At 50.8% G+C, this 16,697-nt stretch overlaps 1 protein-coding gene across 1 annotated transcript in view; it reads left to right on the top strand.

Annotated features, from left to right (window-relative positions):
* Nucleotides 1-1,363: 1,363 nt before the first annotated feature.
* Nucleotides 1,364-16,697, top strand: part of FAM174B (family with sequence similarity 174 member B) — a gene marked incomplete at its 5' end in the record, with an annotated part of 29,337 nt that continues 14,003 nt past the window's right edge. The window contains one exon of the mRNA XM_082840676.1: nt 1,364-1,716. Within this exon, the coding sequence (XP_082696802.1) occupies nt 1,364-1,716 (353 nt within the window). The remainder of the gene's footprint in view (nt 1,717-16,697) is intronic.

Here is a 16,697-nt window from a genome sequence, read left to right on the forward strand (position 1 = left end):
AACGGTGGGCAGCCTCTGGCCAACAGCCAGTGGGGAACTGAGGCTTTCAGTTCTATAGCCCATGAACAGCTGAATCCGGCCAACAACCAGTGATTGAAGTTGGAAGCAGATCCTTCCCCAGTTGAGCCATCAGATGAGACCCCAGCCCCAGCTGACACCTTGACTGCACCTTTGTGAGAGACCCTGAAGCAGAGGACCCTGCTAAGCTATGCTCAGATTCCCAAACCACAGAAACTCTGCTATAATATATGTGTGTGTCTTAAGCTGTGAAGTTTGGGGATAATTTGTTAGGAAGCAATAGCTAACTACTACACTGTACTATATTTTATTTATCTGTTGCTCTTTTTAGTAGGACCAGGAGTGAGCTGTTTAAGGTCACTGAGTACTTGTCATGTGTGTTTACCTGTTACTGGAGAGCTTCCTGCCAGGATCCATCCTCATGCTGAAAGGTGGAACCTGAGGCCTGCAGTATAGCTCCTAGTGATCCAGGAAAGCCCTCAGTGCCCTGCATCAGTTCCCGACTTTGGGTCTCACACTAGAACATCCATAACTGTCTTTCTCCACTTAAGTATCATTTAGCTTACAAACCAGAGGCAGCAAGCCAATTACTCCCTGGGGTCTGAAACTTCAACCTGGGAGGAAGACTATTCCACAGCAAAGGTATGAATGCAGAAATGCACATCCTAATCCAGTTCGTAAGCAGAGGTGCACAATGTCTGAAAGATCGAAGCCATGAGATAAGAAACTCTTTCAGAGAAAAAGAAGTTAACTGGGGAGATGTTGAACTATGTGCACTGCATAGGGCATCGGACAGCCCATTTCACTCTGGAGGCTTCAGTTTCCGCATCTGTAGAATGGAGGCTTGCCTCGGGTGCCATGGTCTTTCGATTCTTAGTCTGACACAACCTGGGTTGCTATGAGCAGGCTCTCTGGGTCTTGAATCAACTATTAAAGGAGGGTAACAGAAATACCTGTCTCCTAAGGGGGTTGCAGGATTAAATGAAATAGAGAAAATGTGAAATGTGCAGCACAGCGCCTGGCTATTGTTACTTCTCCAAGGGGGTGCCAGGTCCCGAGGGAACTGGGGCCGCTCGGAGAGCAGCGCAGCCCGCACCGGGCCTGGTGGCCTGCCCCGCCCACGTGGGGCTGCGGCCCGTCGAATGACTCCGTGCAACGTGTTGGTGGCGGCTGCCGCGGCGGCGGCGGGCGGCTCGGACTCTTCCGGGCGCCGCAGCTTCCTGCCAAGCACCGCGCAGCCGCCTGGCTCCGCCGCGGGAGTAGCCGGTGAAGGCCTCGTCGCCGGTGCGGGACCCAGGGCTCCGCCGCGCTCGCCCAGCCCGACCCCGGGCCGCCGGACCGCACCATGCGCGCCGCGCCGCCGGCCGCGCGGCTTCTGCCGCTGCTGGTGCTGCTCGCGCTCCTGGCCGCGCCCGCCGCCCGCGCCAGCAGAGCCGAGTCCGCCGCCCCGCCGCAGTCCGGATCCGAGCGCCAGCCGCGGCCGCCGCCCGGCCCTGGGCCCGGGAACGCCACCGGGATGGGCTCCGGGGAGGCGGCGGGCGGCGGCGGCGGCGGCGGCAGCTCCAACAGCAGCGGTGACGCCCTGGTGACCCGCATCTCCAGCCTGCTCCGCGACCTGCCCACCCTGAAGGCGGCCGTGATCGTGGCATGCGCCTTCTCCGCCTTCCTCATAGCCTGCCTGCTGCTGCGCGTTTTCAGGTGGGTCCGCCGCCCCTTTGCAGCCCCCGCGGGCCAACTTGCACCGCCAACCTGCTGTCACTGCGCGCCCGCCGCACCTGCGCGCACCGATGCTCCGGCCCCGGCGCCTGGGTGCGCTCACGCCAGCCTGGGACTCCAGGCCCTGCTCCACAGGGTTGCACTCGGCTGGTTTTCCCTGCTACACACTTTAGGAATTTTCTCCCTTTCGAACGATATCTCTATCTATAGCTATAGCTGTAGCTATAGCTATGATATGTATCTATATATATCAATAAATATATAAAAAATATTGAATTTCTTTTCACTCTCCACTAATGCTTAACACTCTCCATCGCGCTCCGAATTATGACACCCTTACACGGAATTTATTTTTATACCTATTTCACAGATGAGGAAAAATTTTCCGGAGAGGCAAGGTGGCTTATTCAAGTAAGCTCAGTGGTGGAAGTAGGATTTGAACCTTACCCACCTTGCTGAGCCTCCCTCTGTTCCCTCTGAGGGCTTCTCAGGCACCACCTGCTGTTTTTTCTTTTCATCGGTTCTGCTACCGAAAGAAGCAGTGTCTAGCCTGTGGGGATACCTGTGGGAGGCGCGCATGGCGCCAGGGATTGGGGCTGGGCTTTAGGGTGTTTGGCCATCCTTGGTGGCCTCAGTGACTTTCTGCCTACCACCCTGCCTGAATGAACTGCCGCAATGAAGATGTGCAGGGGCATGAGGGATCTTGGAGAGGCTTTTTGTAGGTTGCTCAAGTTCAGGGAGAAAGTGGGAAATTAGAAAGGATGGCCGGGGTCTCTGGAGTAGGGGGATGGAGAGGGCTACAGGGGATGCAGGGAGGGTTGCATTTCCCCCTAATGCCTGGGAAATTCTGGTTTTGCGGGAAATGAACCAAATGTGTCCTGTTACTCAGGCGGGCCTCTGGGAAATCTGGGCATGTGTGTGTCAGTTATTCACAGCCTGTTCCTTCCCCTTCCAAGTGTATACAGTGTGCTTGGGTGTTTGATCAGCTGTTGGAGGTTTGGGGCCAGGGGCTTGTGAGCCTTTTCAGAGCAGGAGCAGAAACCAGATCTGGAAAGGCCGGGTTGGGAGCTCTCCCTTGAGGTTTGCTGTTGGTTGCTGTGTGACTTTGAGTCAAGGTGTTTCTTTGTGGGGCCATAGGATTAAATGGTAGTGGTCCTGAGAAAATGGAGAAGGGGGAACTGTGGGCCCACATCCCCTCGCCCCATCCCCTGCCCTGGCTCCGGCTACATTGTTTTCCACTGTGCTGATCCCCTGATGTGCAGCAGACGTTGAATTGCCCCTCTCTGTACCCCATCCTTCCCGCTGCCCTTTATCCTCTGCTTGCAAACTTCCGTGGCTCCCTGTAGCCACTACCTGGATGTGGCATTCAGACCCTTACAGACTAGCTCCAGTGCACCTTGTGGCCATCAGCCAGCCCTTCTGAACCTCCTGTCACTTCTCTCCTGACACTCCCTGCGGCTGGCTTGTGCTCGTCCACTCCTGGGCCAGTTCCCACTGTACACTTGCCATGACTGCACGCAGCCACCGGGGCCCAGCTCCCACGCTCCGTCCTCTGGGTAGTGTTCCTGGACATCCGAGCCAGGCGGTTGCTTCCTTTTCTGGCCTCCCCCAGCCCTAGCCCTGTGCATCCTCCGTACGGCCCTTCTCACGCCAGGCTGGTGGCTCTCCCACACAGCAGACAGTCCTGGAGGGTGGGCATGTCCAGTCCCCGTGCCCAGGGACGGCCTGGCCTTCAGCAGATGCGCCGTAGTCCTTTACTGCCTTCCTGATTGTTCAGTTGCGTTGAACGTCGGTGCCTAGAGCAGCTCTGAGCCTGGAGGTTTGAAACATTTTGCTCAAAATAGGCCGCTCAGCCCACAAGGCGGTGCACTTCTTAAGACGGTATTTGAACTATTTTGCCAGTCTGCTCCGTATTACCCAGGAGCGGAGCCGAAAAGCAAGCAGCATGTGGCCAGATGTGAGGGCACGTGTTGGAGCAGGAGAGCCGGTACTCAGGGCCGGAAGGGATGGGTCCTTGCTGGCCTGTGAGCTGGGCGTTGGAGGAAGGTTCCGACTTCACAGGAGAGGCTCCTTATGGCTGTGCCTTCTCTTTCCAGGAAGGCCTTCTTGTTGGGGAGAGTTTCCAGGGGTTCAGCTGACACCCCAGTTCTGATGTGGATAGGAACTTACAGCATTTTACAGCTGGGAAGGGCCTTGATGGTACACAGGTCCCATGTGCTCCTTTGCAGAGGAGAAAGTTGCATCCCAGGGAGGGGAGTAGGTCATCCGGTAGACTCTAGAACACTACAAGTCTGTGGTCTGTACTGTGACCTTTCCACAGGCCTCTGCACGCTCGCTTCATCGGGCTTCCTGAAGGCCTGCTGCCCTGACTGGGCGTCTTCCTTACCTGCTTCCCCTCCTAGCCCCTTAGCGTGCAGTCACCACATCCTGGCTATTCTGCCTCTCAAGTCTCCCTGAGACTGTCTCATCTGGGCCATACCCCTTCCTCCATGGAGCTTCCCCACCTGCCAGCCCTTCTGCCTGACTCCCCTCCCTCCCTCGTGTCCGGAGTCACAGCAGTACCTTTCAGGCTGGCGTTCCTGCAGCCAGCCTTGTCCCCACTCCCATCCATCCTCCCTCGTCTGGTTTCACCCTTCTTCTGCCCACTCATCCCCCCGTGCGCAGGCTTCTCAGTGTGCTGGCAAGCTGGCTGTGTCTAACCAGGGCCCCGCCTCCCTCTCAAGCCCCCATCTTAGCTGTACCCACTGCTCCCACCCTGCTGGACCTTCAGGTGTTCTCCAGCGGCATCTGGTGACCTTAGCCCGGCATGTGCCTCTGACCCTCTGCTTGGGGTCCCCTCCACCACCAAGACTACATGGCCAGCTCATTGCTGTTTGCCTGCCTGTGTGTCACCTCCTCTGAGAAGCCTCCCAGCAAGGCCCCCTTCCAGAGCACATGTGAGTTTGGGATTTTCTACTTGGAGTCAAGAGTGTCGCTGAACTTACCAGGCGGAGGGCTCCTAAGAGCAGGACTGGCCCTTAATCGTTTGTGCCTCTCTAATGCCTGCTGTGGCTCCAAGCACAAGCTGGCATCTGATAAAGGTATTTTTAGCAAATGAATGAACCCCTGAGTATTTTGCTCTGCTGATGCTTTGCTGATGCGTCTCAAAATGTCCTCGGTGATGAGCTGCATGGCTGATGCTGGGAACCTGTGAGATCGGGGCTTATTTGGACAGTGGCCGCCATTTCCTTAACGATGGATACAGAGAAGGGAGGGAGGTAAAGGAGGAAGAGTGTAGTAAGTATTATTGCTTATACATAACCCGTGTGTCTGTTTTCCCTGAAGGAGTCGCTTTGCCAGACAACAGAAAGAATGTGGATCCAAGGAAACTGTTACAATTAGAAGCAAAGAATGTGTATCGTGGTAAGAAAGATATATACCTTTAACCAAGCAGTCCCATTTCTAAGGTATGCACAGTTTTTACTGCAATACCTATTCTTTGCTTCTAATTTTATTACTTAGGAGAGGAAGCAAAGATGCATGGCCAATGAAGTCCAGAGCAGTTCTGTTTAACAGTGAAAAGGTTTAAGTAACCTAGGTATCTAACAATCGAGCATTGGTTAACTAAATGATGGTAGTCCTTACAGTGAAATACTGTGCAGCTGTGAAAAATGATGATGCTAATATAATACTCACTATATGCTGGTTGAGTGAAACAGGTTACAAAACAGTATGTGTAGTATGAGCTCATTAAATAAATAAATTATATATATATATATATATAGATGTGCAAAGAATTTTTTGTATGAGTGTGTACATGTGTGACTGTGGGAGATTCTTCATTATGTATTTATTTATTGTTTATGATATATTTCTACATTGTCTGAATTTCCTTTCAATGGACATTTATTCATTTTCTTTCTCCCTGTCTGTGCCCTCAGCTCCTTGCTACATCCTGAGGTGTGTCTTCCTGAGGACCTGTGTAAGAGAGTCTGGGGTGGACCCCTAGGAGTGGGATTCCTGGGTCCCAGGGGTACTCTTACACGGTTTCCTTGAGTATGTACCAGTTTACCCTCCCACCTGCAGTATCTGGGGGTTCTCAGATCCTCCCATCATATCTGACACTTAGTATTATCTGACTTTCTAATGTTTTTCAATCAGATGGGTATGATTGGGTATCTCATTGCTTGCTTTTGCAGATCTCCAGTTCTTACTGAGGTCGAGTAGCTGTCTCTTCCCATACTTATTAATCAATCTGATGTCCCATCTGCAGAATCATTTACAGTTTTTTCAGGTATTGGAATCATTAAGGAAAACTGTTTAAAGACTGGAGACAAACTTGGAGGGAGAGAAAGGCAGTTTGGAGGCAGAGCGCCCTCGAGCCAGAGTACCTTCAGGTATATGTGTGTGTGTGCATGCACGTGTACGTGTGCGTGTGTGTGTGTGCAGTTCTGCCTGGCTCGCAGTAGGGCCAGCCTCCCTAGGTCTGTTGCTTGACATGTTTATGAGAGCTGGAAGGAAATCAATAAAGAAGCTGTGTTTAGGAAGTAGAAAACTCCTCCAATTTTTGGATGTTGGAAAGCGTCTCATGGGGTCTCATGGATTCAGGGATAACAGGCGTAAGCCAGTGGCCGCTGTTCAGTACCTTTTGCCCCCATGCTCTCTGAGGTCTGACTTTACCCTTTGAGATCTGAGGGGGAATCTGACTTTACTCTGTGGTGTCTTATGAACGAGGTGGAGACAAGTTAGAAACTGCCACCTGAAACCACGACTTTCATTTCCTCCTGGGGATCCTTTCCCCCGTCCTGTCGAGTCTCCCAGCTCTCCTGCCCAGGCCACACTTCTCCCAGATCTCTGTTGGCTGCATGCCCAGCCACTTATTTCAAAAGCTGTGTAAAATCGTCTTATCTGAAAGGAGGGTTGTTTTGGTGCTTCCTGGGGGACGAAGAGGAAGACAAATTCTAAGTGATCTGACATTGCCCAGCTGTTGCACTTGGATCAGTGGCAAAGTTGCACGCTGTCGTGTCCTGAAGACGCCGGAACCACGGGAGCTTAGTGAATTACTAAGCCAGGTCTTTGAAAAGGAATAAAAACGTTCCTGCTTCTCCTGGATTCCCCAGATCTCCCATTGTCTGTGTATTTATATTTGTCCTAAGAATAAAAGTTATTTAAGAGAACATCTAGAAGTTTAATGCTTTCAGGATTTAGGGAAAGTGTTCTGAAAAGTTTCTAGTTATTGCTCATTAGTATATCAATATTATTTTAATAAATTGGAGCTTGGGGCAGAGCCCTGGTTAGAAAGTTAAGCCCCTTTTTATGACTTTGAGATTGTGGCGCTTGTGTAGCACCAGGAGGTCATTTTTAAAAAATTTTATTGAAGTAGGGTTGATTTACAATGTTGTGTTTAATTTCTACTGTACAGCACAGTGACTCAGTTATACATATATATATTCTTTATCATATTCTTTTCCATTATGGCTTATCATAGGATATTGAATATAGTTCCCTGTGCTGTACAGTAGGACCTTGTTGTTTATCAGGTCATTTTTGATTGCTTGACCAAGGTTTTGAATTGGGGGAGAAGCTATAGTTGTGAAACATATTTATCTTAATTTAATTTTTACTTTTCAAGTGGGTTTTCTTTTTTCTTTGTTTTCCAGTTTTATTGGGATAAAATTGATACACAGAACTGTATAAGTTTAACGTGGACAACATAACAGCTTGACTTACATATATTGTGAAATGATGACCACGATAAGTATAGTGAACATCCATCATCTCATAGATGCCAAAAAAAGGAAAAAATCATTTTTTTTCCTGGTAATGAGAACTTTTGGGGTCTACTCTCTTAGCAACTTTCCCATCTATCACACAGCAGTGTTAGCTATAGTCATAATGCCCACTCCATCCCCAGGACTTATTGGTCTTATTGGAAGGTTGTACTTTCATCCAATTCCCATGGATGTTTAATCTTACACACCACAGTAAAGAAAGTGTTAAATAAATCTAACCCAGCAAAAATCCAGATTAAAAAAAAAAAAAACAGGGTAGAGGGTATGCCCTTGATTCAGTTTTCCACCAAGATGAAAAAGAAGTCATAGCGTGTGGGAGGAATAGGGTCCCTCAAGTGGTTCTTTCCTAGGCGGATTCTGCCTGCTTTGGGGTCATTTAGCAATTTCTGGGGACGTTTTTGATTGTCATGACTTGGGGAGGGGGATGCTACTGGCATCTTGTGGGTAAAGGCCAGAGAAGCTGCTGGACATCCTACAGTACCCAGGACAGACCCCCTTAACAAAGAATGATCCAGCCCAAGATGGCAGTAGCACAGGTGCGGGCCGCCTGGTTGTCTACGTGAGCAGTTTACTGAACCTTTCCGGGCATCTGCTTCCCAGCACTCATTAAAGTACCTGCTTCCCAGGGCTACTGGGATGTTTGGAATGAGATTGGGTCAATCAAACCCCTGGCTCCCCTTTAAGCAGCCAAGTGTCCTATTGTATTTAAAAAAAAACGATTCTGAAAACAGATGTAATTTATACCCAACCTTTTGGTCTTGCTTTTGCCTGTAAATGAGGATTCAGCCGTATGGCCAAGATCGTCAGGCAAGTGCATCTGTTTCTGAGCCTTGCAGATATGAAACTGGTGACTCTAGCCTGCGTGAGCCTCCCTGGACATCTAGGACCCCATGTAGGGTCCCGCACACAGCTGAATTCCCCCGGGGAAGGGGGTGCCTCATGACTGCCCTTACTAACAGGCCTGTGAGGACTCAGGACCTGCCACTGATCCCTTCTATCAAGTTGGAAAGGGAGGAAAATCTCTCTTTAATTTAACCCTGAGCCCTCCGGCTTATTTGGCTTTGCCTGTAAACTCTTTTGCCCATGTACTCATCGAGTTTGGGGGGCTTTGCCAACACAGGCCCTTCTGGAGACACGGGGCATGTCTAGGGGTGGGGTGGGGGTCTCCAGTGTCAGTGTCTGCATGCATCCTGTACGGAGAGTGTCACAGAAGGGAAACCCTCCCAGATTTAAGCAGAGAAGGCTTCATAGGTTGTGCCTGGGATTTTAGTTTTATGGCTGATGTTTTGGTTCTAACTATTTACAAAGGGAGATTCTGGGACCACGAATTTAGAATCATGTTGTCATGGTTTCACTTTAAAAATCTGTATTTAATCTTCCTGGCAATCTGCCAGGAATCCAGACTTGCTATTTATTTTCCTGAGGGTGCGGGGAGGAGGCAACCCCCTCTCACTGGCAGGTGTGGAGCAGAAGAGGGGCCATGGCAAAGAGCCTGGGCAGGGCTCTTCAGGCCTGGGAGGGCTTCAGGCCCTTGTAACCTCTTGGGTGTGGGCTTTCTTTGCACTCAGAGTGCCACTGAGCTCCCTCCTTCTACCCATTGTACAGATGAGGAAACTGAGGCCAGGAGATGGGAAGGGTTTGTTAAGGTCACCCAGTGAGTTTGTAGGAAAAGTAGGACTCAAGGCCAGGTGTTCTGATGCTCAGCCTGGCCTCTTCTGGGCCTCCAAGATGTGGTGGGCTGGGTTTTAGCCTGGTCAGTTGAGTCTCCCCAGTGCTCAGCCAGGGACCCAGGAGAGAGCATGGCTGAATGGATGGAGCAATCTTACCAGTGTATTTAATGACCCCTTGGAAGCCTAGAAGGTGCTGAGAGAATACAGCTGAGGTGAAGGAGTTTCCAATTCAATCTGGAAGATAGGATAATGCCTTTGTATGATTCTGCTTGGCAGGTGAAAGGCAATCTAATTCTGTAGGGGAGTCGTGTGTCAGAAGCAACACTTGATAAGTTGCCAGAGGACTTATCAAAGCCCCAGGGACTTTGGCGGGGGACATAGTGGTCAGGGAGGGCATATGGGGATGAGTAGAAGGATTAGGACCTGATGGGGTGGGAGAAGAGGTTCTTCCAGTACCGGCTGGCCGAGCAGGTTTTGTGGTGGGCAGGTTTGTGAAAATGATCATCTGGAAATTACGGTGACGATAATAATAATAGCAACTAATATTTATTAAGCCCTTACTGTATACCAGCCTCTCTGCTAAACATTTTATATGTTTCTTCATTCCTGTGAGGAGTGTCCTGTCGGAATCCCATTTTACAGATGAGTAAATCAAGTTGCAGAGTGATGAAGTGTCTTGCTTAAGGCCATATGGCTGGTGACGGGCAGGAGTCTGATTTCCAATCCAGCATTCCTCCCCCACTCCTTTTCCTGTTGCAGCCGGATTTTGGAAGACAGGAATCCCAGCCAGAGGATTTGGGGATTAGTAGTGGGTCAGAGGAGCAAATGGAGGATTTGAATACAGGAGTGTAATGATGAAAGGGCTGCTTTAGTAATGCTGACCCCTTTTAGGTGCTTAACATGTATTTGCTGAGCGAATGGATGAATAGTGATGTGGCTGCCTCGGGGATGCAGGATGGCGGGGGAGACCAGTGGAAGGCGCTGGAAGGACCAGTAGGGAGGGCTGGAGATTCGAGTGGGTGAAGAGGAGGATGAAGAGGAAAGTGTCAGGAGGACCGGAAGGGCCTGGAGAGGTGGGCGTGGTGAAGGGGATGGTCAGGCAGGGGAGAAGCCTTGGTGAGAAAGAGGGTGACAGAAACACCATGGAAACGCCAGCCACGCAGCTGGACATCTCGGCTTGCGGTGGCGGGGTTGGGAGTTCTGTCAAGAAGTGACTGTGCCTGAAGTGTGGACTGTCCCTGAAGTGGGGGGCAGTGGCGGCAAGGACTGACACCCCCGCGCCTCCCCTACCACGTGGCAGGGACAAGTGGATACTGAAAGGGTCATTTATGACATGTGTCCCGAAGCACAGTGACCCCAGAATTTCAAGGCTGTGGTTGTGTCCCTGGGTCCACCAAAGAGTCCCTCTTGGTCATCTTGCCACTGCCCTTGAACCAACAGAGCTGCCCCTAGAGGCTTCCTTCCTCACTTTTGGCCTCGCTTGCCTCTCCTGGCACCTCACAGACGGGTGAAGTGGACCCAACCCTTTGCAAACACACTTGGGAGCTGGAGGAACAGGTCTTGGGGCATTTGCTGTGGCCACATTTCACGTGGCTCCTTAAACAGGTCAAAGCCGGGGCGTACTTATTTTTTCTTGGAAGAATGAGAGTTGGATCTGTCCCTCAGGGATTGAGGGAAGGAAAGGGAAACAAGGGTGGGGGGCAGGTAGAGGCGTAACCCTGAGGAGTTATGAAGAGGAACCCTAAGACTTGTCAACGGTATGTGGTCCTGTGTGAAATGGAAGCCCGGGACACACTGTGCATTGGGTGCTGGAGGCCGGCGTTGTGATCAGTCAACAGTGGTGTCACTTTGTTAATCCTGAGGGGACAGTGCCCAGGAGAGGAGGGGAACAGCTAGGCTGTATAGGTAATGACTAGTGCCTCTTCATCGTGACTGAACTGCTGGTGAACAGATCTAGGACCTCAGCTGACAGTGAGAATCAGGCCATCTCTCTGGGCCCATTATTTTAGCTCAGTTATTCAGTGTCGCTCATGCGTGGCACCCAGGACCAAATAAACCATGGCCAGGAAGCTAAGTCAGAGGTTGCAGACTGACGGCCCACAGATACGTTTTTTTGTTTTGTTTTGATCTGCACAGTGGTTTTGTTTTCATTTTTTATTAAGGGGCAGTTGATTTACAGTGTTTCACGTGTATAGCAAAGTGATTCAGTTATGCATACATACATACATATATATATATTCTTTTTCAGATTCTTTTCCATTGTAGGTTATTACAAGGTATTGAATATAGTTCCCTGTGCTATACAGTAGGTCCTTGTTGTTTATCTATTTTTATATACAGTAGTGTGTATCTGTTAATCCCCAATTCCCAATTTATCCCTCCCCCCACCTTTTCCCCTTTGGCAAGCATAAGTTTGTTTTCTATGTCTGTGAGTCTATTTCTGTTTTGTAAATAAGTTCATTTGTATCATTTTCTTAGATTTCACATATACGCAGTGTTTCTAACAACTGAGATAACTGAGAACACTTAAAGTTGGGAGTCTTCACATCAAAATCCAGATCTGCTTTTCTCAACAGATGGGAATACTGGAAACGCAGTGCCTCTGTAACGAGGGGCGGGTGGGGGGGCGGAGAGCTGGGTAGCCACCGTCCCATCTCGTCTGTGTTTGTGAGTGCCAATCCTCGTGTCTCCTTGACTCCAAGACCGAGCGTTGGCTGTCATTTGTCACCGCGTTTGTTCTAATGTTTACATCACACCAGGCTCGCTTCACTGCTTTCCTGCGCCTGTGGGCTCTGGGGCGTTTGAGTCATCCCGCTTGACTGGGTGCTGGTACTGGATCAGAGTGTCTGGCGTGGTGGGGAGGACAGGCGTCAGGTGTGGCAGCGCTGCTCATGTACCTGGAAGTCTCTGGAACACCTGTGTCTGGGAGGGCTTGGCCGGAGCCCTGTTAGAGCTGGGCTGCCTGAGATCCTGCAGCTCTCACTGCACTAGAGGAAAATGCTTTTGTCTCATGTAACCGAGAGTCTCAAGTTGCCCATCTGGAGCGGAGCCAGATGAGATTCAGATCACGCTGGTGTTGGGCTCGTTTAAACTGCTTTAAAAGGATGGTGATGGGTAGAGCGCAGGGGCTGTGCCCAAGGCTGGAAAGGGAGGAGGCTGGGGCTTGGGAATTGTACCCTGGTCGCCAGCCTTGGGTTTGCCCCTGAGCCTGGGGCCCATCCCAGGTCATCGCCCCTTCTTGGGAGACATGGCGCTGTTGTCACTGGCTCTCCGGCACCTGCTTCCCTACATGGTGGGGCTGCACAGTGGGTTTTGGGGTCGTGTCCTTTCTCCAAGTTTGCTTGGTTTTCTAGGGAAGGCTCAGTTTTGTCACGTTCTGAGGGGGGAAGATGCAGGGTAGAGGTCGGAGGTTCAAAACAGGAGAGGCCTCTGTCCTCAGAGCGCTGGAAGCTTCGGCCGGGTGCGAAGGTGGGCAGCTGACTCACGGCAGCTGCTTGATCCGATCTCTCCCCTACACATGCCGTTTTCATCTTCTGTATTAATTTTCCAAATGTCAAAGGTAACATGCTCTTTGGAATGAGTAGTGTGGTTTCAGCAGAAGGCTGGCCCTCGAGCCACAGAGCTACGTTAGTGGGCTTCACGTTGAAAACAGCTCAGGTGGAGGAAAGGCCAGAGATGCTGGGTTTGGCTCCTAAAGTCACCAGGTGAGCAGGAGACGGCAGGCAGCCTCTGGGTGGGACGGGGGGGCCCCCGGGCCTCTCCAGGAGAAGGGTCTCCTGTCCGAGAGGCAGGCCTGACACACAACGTGGTCTGTTTAAATTTTTATCTTAACTACCTTCTTTGAATTTTATTTATTTATTTACTTGTTTGTTTTAAAAATAGCTCATATATTCACATGGTTTGAAATTCACGAGGAGCCAGAGGGTATAGTGAACAATCTCCTTCTTAGCCCCGCCTGCCCTTCGGCCCCCCAGCTTCCTTCTCTGGGTGCTGTCAATTTCTTGTGACTCTTTCCAGAGAGATTTTATAAGTATAGAAATGAATGAATGTGATAGATACACATACATACATATCTATCTATCTTTCCTGCTTTTAATGACCGCTTTATAAGATGTAATTCACATGCCGTACAGGTGTCCCGTTTAAAGTGTCCAAATCATGGTTTTTAGTACATTCACAGAGTTGCGCACCATCACCCCAGTCAATGATAGAAGACTGTTGTCATTCCAGAAAGAAACGTGAGCTCGTTATTGGTCACTCCTCATCTCTCTCCCAAGCCCCACCGCGGTGAGCTCTGCCACCAGCACCCTAGCTGCACTGCGGAAGTGCGTGACGTGGACACGAAATTCGGGCTCAGGGTGAGGGACTTGCCAGGAGGCTCACAGACAAAGGAGTTGCTGGGCTGAGACGGAATCGCACCCCTGGACGTGCAGCCTGTGGATCTGACCGCCGCACCCCCAGACTGAACTTTTGACAGCAGACTAACCCGTCCGGCTTTGCATCGTTTTGTGTCTCTTTGCAGGGGAGGGTGGGGAGGGCAGGCCCCTCTCCACGTGGGTCCTCTGGGCTCCCACTCTGCTCCCCAGCCTCCGTGTCTGCCTGAGCCGTGCGCCGGGGAGCATTGGGAAACCAGTTTCCGACCAGCTGTTGAGCGGGCCTTTGAGTAAACCAACCCTCTGGCTTTAGGATTACATTTCAGAGTAAGAGAATTTGAACTTCTCTTCTGTCTAGTTAGAGATGTTTGTTTTGGCCCCAGTGGAACGATCCTTTGTCTCTTCTCGAGCTTCTCTGGTCTTGCTGGGTCCTGTGAAGCACAACGTGGGCATTTACTTAAAACCACCCTTTAAGTAAATGCCACCGTCTCTCTGTGGAGGCCACTTGGTGTAGCGGGACCTCGTACCAGAAAAGAAAAATTACGGCGAAGGGGCCGTGCTGTTGCAGGTGGGCCAGCAATATCTTTTCCCTTCCTTCTTCCCTGAATCTCCCGCTTCTTGGGCGGGGAGCGCTGTGACAGTTGTGGCAAAGCTGCCTTCCTGCTTGTGCCTCCCACCCACCCCCGGGTAGGCGAGGAAGCAGGGCTGTAAGCAGAAACACCGGGATAGGAACCCAAGTCTGACTCTAACCTGGGGCTCTGTCTGGAACCCGTTGCTTCCTTCTCAAGCTGTGTCCTCGAGGCTGACCCACTGCCCTCCCCCCCGGGGATACGTGGGTGACTGCAGATTCTCTGAAGCTGTGTAGCCTTGGCCTTTTCCTCAGACCGGGATGCTGGTGAACAGCCCTGTGGGAAGATCACCAAGGATGCTTGTCGTCTCGGAAAACCTGTTCACAGGTCTCCCTGAGTGAAAGCCTTCACGATGTTGTCACGGAGGTGCATTATATGTATGGTTCCTTGTTTCTAGAACCAGAAACAGGGAAGAGTCCCAGCGTTTTAAAGGATTTGACAAAATGGGAAAATTATACTTACATGTGGAAGGTTTGCTGTTAAAATGTGGGAGAATCCCGAGATGGTGTTTATCATTACAGCCATGCCTTTTTTCCTTCGAGACCCTGTGACAACGTTTAGGGTTCATTTGTTTGTGGGTGACAGAAAGCCCTGACCAGACTGGCTTCGGTGCCAAACAGAGTAGCATTGTTGGTGTCAAGGAGGGCTGGCATCATGGTAGACCTGGAGCCTGGTCTCTCCCTCCAATCTGTCCTCTACCATGTTGGCTTTATGTTCCATTTCTAGAAGACGGCGATGCAGCTCTCACCCGGGTGAGTTACTGACCCCTTTCCTGCCTGCCTAGCAAAGGTCACTGGCTCTGATTAGTCCCATACTCCCCCCAGCCTCCCAGCCATGGCCCCGAGGGTTGCAATACACTGATTCTGACTCAGGTCTAAGTTCCATGGTCCACTCCTGGAGCTGGGGGTGTGGCCAGTGGTCAGGCCTCCTCACCCACGGGGACCATGGAGAGGGGCATTCACCAAGGATACAGATGCCCAAAGGAGGGAGGAGACGGAGGCTGGGCTGCCCCAAACCAACATGTGTCCTGAGGGAGTCACCGTTAGAAAGAGTTGACGAGAAGTCTGCCCAGATCAATTTGAAATAGGAATGTGTGAGCTGTGGTAAGCGACAAGTTCCAGAAAGTGTGTACCAAGGGCAAAGAGTTTCTTGGTGTTAAAGATAAGTGGAGATGGAGTCTAGTGGCGGTGTGGAGTGGGCTTGCAGAGGGAGTGAGCGGGGGAACTGGCACCTTGCCTCTTGCCCGTCACGAGGTGGTTCAAAGTGAGCCTCCAGGGAGGTTCGTGCTGGAGCAGCCCTTGGTCCTTGGTCCTGGGGAGATCGACCTCCCTGAGCCTCAGTTTCCTCGTCTGGAACACAGAGATAACAGCGCTGCCTCATAGGGTGATTTATATGTTTTGCATGTGATGTTACACGTAAATTGCTTAGCTGGCACCCGGGAGGAGCTCAGCTCTGAGGGACCGCTATTGATCAGAAAAGATGCGTTAGAGCATCCACACTCAGAAGAGACAGCAGGGCTTGGTGAGGTCACGTAGGCTTTGAAGGAATCTGTTTTCCCCTTATCTCACCTCTTCCTCTCCGAGGCAGGGTGTCTCCGTTCTCTGACCCGGGACAGTGAGGCTTGGGGATCTAAGGGTCTGCGGGAAATGCTGGTCGACTATTCATGCATTTCCCAGCTTCTGACTCACACACAGCTAGTGAAGGAAGGGCTCACCTTCTAATTTGAAAAATACATGAGGTGAGGCCCCCTCCACCCACCCCTCCCCACGCGACTCCAGTCATACATGTGGTTTCTCTCTGGCGCAGCCAGTCACCTTCTGCCGTGGATGAGGCTGCGTCTCTTTCAACTTCTCACAAGTCCTGGCTTTCCCTTCTTAACATGTCCAGTAGTGAAACAGCAGAAAGTACTTTTTTGGGAAAGGTCTTGTGGCTCAGAGAGTTGATTATTGAAATGTAATGTCTTCAGCTCATTGTGTCAAAACTGGTGTTTGATGCATGTCTGAGGGCTCTTGCTAATGGCCTTTTGGTTTAGGCAAGGCTCTGTAGAGAAATGGAACCAAGAGTATGTGTGTGTGTGTGTGTGTATGCACACATACAGGCTTGAAATCCAAGAAGAGCTAAGATTTCCATTTTAGTCTGAATGCAGGAAAAAAAAAAAAAAAAGAATGAGGTCCCAGCTCAAAGGCAGTCCGGCAGGAGAAATTCTCTCACTTGTGGGATGTCGGCCTTTCTCGTCTAGTCAGGCCTTCAAGTGATCGGGTGAGACCCACCTGAGTTGGGGAGGGCAATCTGCTTTACTCAGTCTACCCATTCCAGTGTTAATCTCAACCAGAAACTCTCACAGACACATCCAGAAATAATGCTTGAGCTGATGTCTGGGTAGCCTGTGGCTCAGTCAAGTCTACACATAAAATTAACCATCACTGAACCTTTGGTGTAATCTTCAGGTTTAAAATTACCTTCTCAGGTGACCTGCTTGGAATGGCTGTCATTAGAGCAAGTAGGCCATGGTGTTCTAGA

The sequence above is a fragment of the Leucopleurus acutus genome (genome assembly GCF_964270905.1).
Source record: "Leucopleurus acutus genome assembly, chromosome: 1".
In the NCBI taxonomy this organism is placed as follows: Eukaryota; Metazoa; Chordata; class Mammalia; order Artiodactyla; family Delphinidae; genus Leucopleurus; species Leucopleurus acutus.